Source organism: Triticum dicoccoides, unplaced genomic scaffold (genome assembly GCF_002162155.2).
Source record: "Triticum dicoccoides isolate Atlit2015 ecotype Zavitan unplaced genomic scaffold, WEW_v2.0 scaffold100543, whole genome shotgun sequence".
NCBI classification, from domain to species: domain Eukaryota; kingdom Viridiplantae; phylum Streptophyta; class Magnoliopsida; order Poales; family Poaceae; genus Triticum; species Triticum dicoccoides.
This window is the reverse complement of record NW_021168608.1, coordinates 1-3,221: the sequence shown is the minus strand read 5'-3', so window position 1 is coordinate 3,221 and position 3,221 is coordinate 1. Positions and strand designations below refer to the sequence as shown.

General features: G+C 45.4%; 1 protein-coding gene across 1 annotated transcript; it reads left to right on the top strand.

Moving 5' to 3' along the window:
- The first annotated feature begins 1,053 nt into the window (after positions 1-1,053).
- Positions 1,054-2,627, top strand: LOC119342671 (NAC domain containing protein 52-like). The gene is made up of 4 exons (XM_037614113.1): positions 1,054-1,141; positions 1,592-1,866; positions 1,950-2,159; positions 2,244-2,627. Exons 1-4 carry the CDS (start codon positions 1,054-1,056, stop codon positions 2,625-2,627), a joined length of 957 nt encoding a protein of 318 aa, XP_037470010.1.
- The last annotated feature ends 594 nt before the right edge of the window (positions 2,628-3,221 follow it).

The following is a 3,221-nucleotide window of genomic DNA, read 5'->3' as shown; positions in this document are numbered from 1 at the left end:
TTATTATTATTATTATTATTATTATTATTATTATTATTATTATTATTGTTATTATTATTGTTATTATTATTATTCTATGAGAGTTGTTTGAGTTTTTACCGGCAAGATAAACACTACTTGTATAAGTACTATATACTCCCTCCGTCTGGAAATACTTGTCATCAAACTGGATAAAAGGGATTGTATCTAGATGTATTTTTGTTTTAGATACGTCTCTTTTTATCAATTTTGATGATAGGTATTTTCGGACAGAGGGAGTATATAACATGGCTTATTCATAAGTTTCGACAATATTCCTTCAGTGGACGCATATGAGGACCTCGTCAATCTTAAGATGTTGTGATTGATCGAAGATGCTCACGGGGTAAAGTGTATGTGCATGGATTCATAAGGGTGAGTGTATGTACATTTTTATTTAGCGTATATGTATATGTGATTGATTGTGTTGTGTTAAAAACAGTAACTAAGTAGGATGTAAAAGATAGTAGTATAATAGTACGTAGTATATAATATGAGAGGGTCAAAAAAAAGTTGTTGACGGCGACATATGCATCCAACGGCTGGATGGAAGCAATGCTCCGTACGGCCAGGTGCGAGGCGAGCGGGGGATTCCGTTACGCCCGCGTTAGACACCAAGTGCGCCCCTGCCGAAGTGGAGAAGGAAACCGGATGCCAAGTTTCTCTCGGGTCTAACCGGGGCCCAGTACTCGCATGGCGAATCAACGGCTGGATCCAAGAGAATCAACCACCGAGATTGAGTAGCCTACCCTTTATAAGCCGCCTCGCACAACCATCCCACCTACAACTCTCCCCTCCACATCTGTGTCGTCTGCTCGGTCCGCGTTTCTCCTGCGCCGCACAGCCGAGGTCTCTCGATTCATCTCCGGCACTATTTTTTTTCTTTTTTTTTTTCATTTCCATTTCCATTTCCGTTTCCGTTGTGTGCTCACGTCACAAGCTTAACTTGCCTTCAGGCAGTCAGTCATCACAAGGCCGGCCGGCCATACGGATCGATCGATCGCCCAAGCCCCAAGGAGAAGGAGAGAGGCAGCCATGGCGTGCGTTTCAGTACCGGCGGCCACGGCGGAGATGGAGCGCGCCTTCTCTCATCTCCGCCCGGGCTTTAGGTTCCATCCCACCTGTTTCAAATCACACACATTATTCATGTAAGCCCATCAATACAATCAAGTATATTATGAATGTGTATATTAGGTTTGATTTTCTTTCAGTACGTCAAGTATATATGAATTCACTTCTTGATGCTTTTGGCCATTTTGGATGGATGACCAATTTCAAAACAAACAAACCTGAGGCCCACTTTTTGTATTCCTTCCTTTGTAATCCATATATGCCGATCCATCTCGCACCAGTTGAATTTAGGCCTGTTATACACCCTAGGCCAACCTTTTGTATTCCTTCCTTTGTAATCCATATGTAAGATCGCCACGGTATTATATGAAAATTGACTTGATTTCCTTTTTCATTTTACTAGCTAGCTAGTACCGATTAAGTTTTGATTTTTCCTTTCAAGTCAAGTAGTATATGTCAACTGACTTATGTTCCATGTGTTTTGACGTGCATGCACACACAGGCATTTCATTCTCACCCAGCACAGGCGACCCTGGGGCCAAAGTTGAGTGGTACTTGTTCGCGCCGAGGGGACGGAAGTACCCAACCGGGCTTCGCATGGAGCGGGCGACGCTCAGAGGGTTCTGGAAGTCAACCGGGAAGGACCGCCCCGTCATGCACAACGGTATCGTCATCGGCATGAAGAAGACGCTTGTGTTCCACATCAGCAAAGCGCCTAGCGGCACACGGACCGACTGGGTCATGCATGAGTACCGTCTCCACGGCCACCACATCCAGGTATCTTCATTTTTCTTCTTCTTTTGTTGATATAGTAATGGAGCTCCACGCCTCACATACACCTGCATGATTGATTTGTTCAGGACACATACGCGTTGTGTCGGGTCTTCAACAAGAACATGGCGTCCCCGTCGACGAATGCGTCCGGTGATGTCGACACAGATGAGGATCTAATGCAATTCATGCCCGGTGTCATCGACATAGGCAAGGATCCGATGGAGTATGTGCGTGGCGATGCCGACTCGGGCCAGGATCCGAAGCATTTCGTGCTTGGTGGTGTCGAGACGGACATGGCTATGATGGAGTATGGGTCCTGCAGCACCAGCTCGAACAAGCATCTGAACAAGTTCATGCTTGGCGGCGTCGACTCGGTCCAGGATCTCATGCAGTCTATGCTCGACGGAATCGGGACAGGCAAGGATCCCATACAATTCCAGGCTGAGTCCGAGGATATGATGCAGTTCGCGTTCGGTGGCATGGGCACATACCAGAACCCCATACAGATCGAGTCCGAGGTCAATGGTGTTGACACTGACGAGGGAGAGAAGCAGTTCCTCACCGATGGTGACGACACGGGCAATGGAGAGATGCAGATTCTCACTGATGGGGCCAACAAGGACCAAGAAGCGATGCAGCCTATGACCGGCGGCACCAGCGTGGATGGGGACAATTCTGGACACTCCTGGTACACCAATTACCTCGCAGAAGAGAATAACTCATGGATGCAGTCCCCTTTCGACGACTTCTTGTACACTAGCTAGCGGCGATATGGGGATGATTCCTTAATATAGTTCATCTTGGGCGATTAGAAGACTCATACTCCATTATCTATATATGGGTTGATCGTTGAGTCATATGTTGTTGTATTTTCCTTTTTATGTTTATTAAATAAAATTTTCTAGAGTCCTTAGTATATGTAAACGTTGAGGTCTCTTCACCTTAAGAATTCTTTTGAGAGTACCTGGATGTGAAGAATACAGAAAGCGTATATATCAAGGTCGTCACCTCTAGTTTAGAATTTAGAATATGCATCCGCTAAAGCATATCCTTCAATTTCTTCACCGTCACCGTCAACACCCTCCTCATCGTCCTCGGACTGCCATCTCCTCCTTAGGCGGGGCCGACCAAGCCCACCCACTCTCAAATCTCCCTCTTCCTCTTACTTGGAGCCTGTCCACTAAATGTATTTATCCTTTTTTAAAAATTGCAGGTATCATAGATGGGTAAAAGTGCATTTGTTTCTTTTTGAAGATTGTTGGGCCTACATATGAGCTCACACCATCAACTTTCACCTTTTATGTTTATTCAATTTGAATCTGATCTATGTAGCAACGATGTGCCGGGTCAGTTTTTCG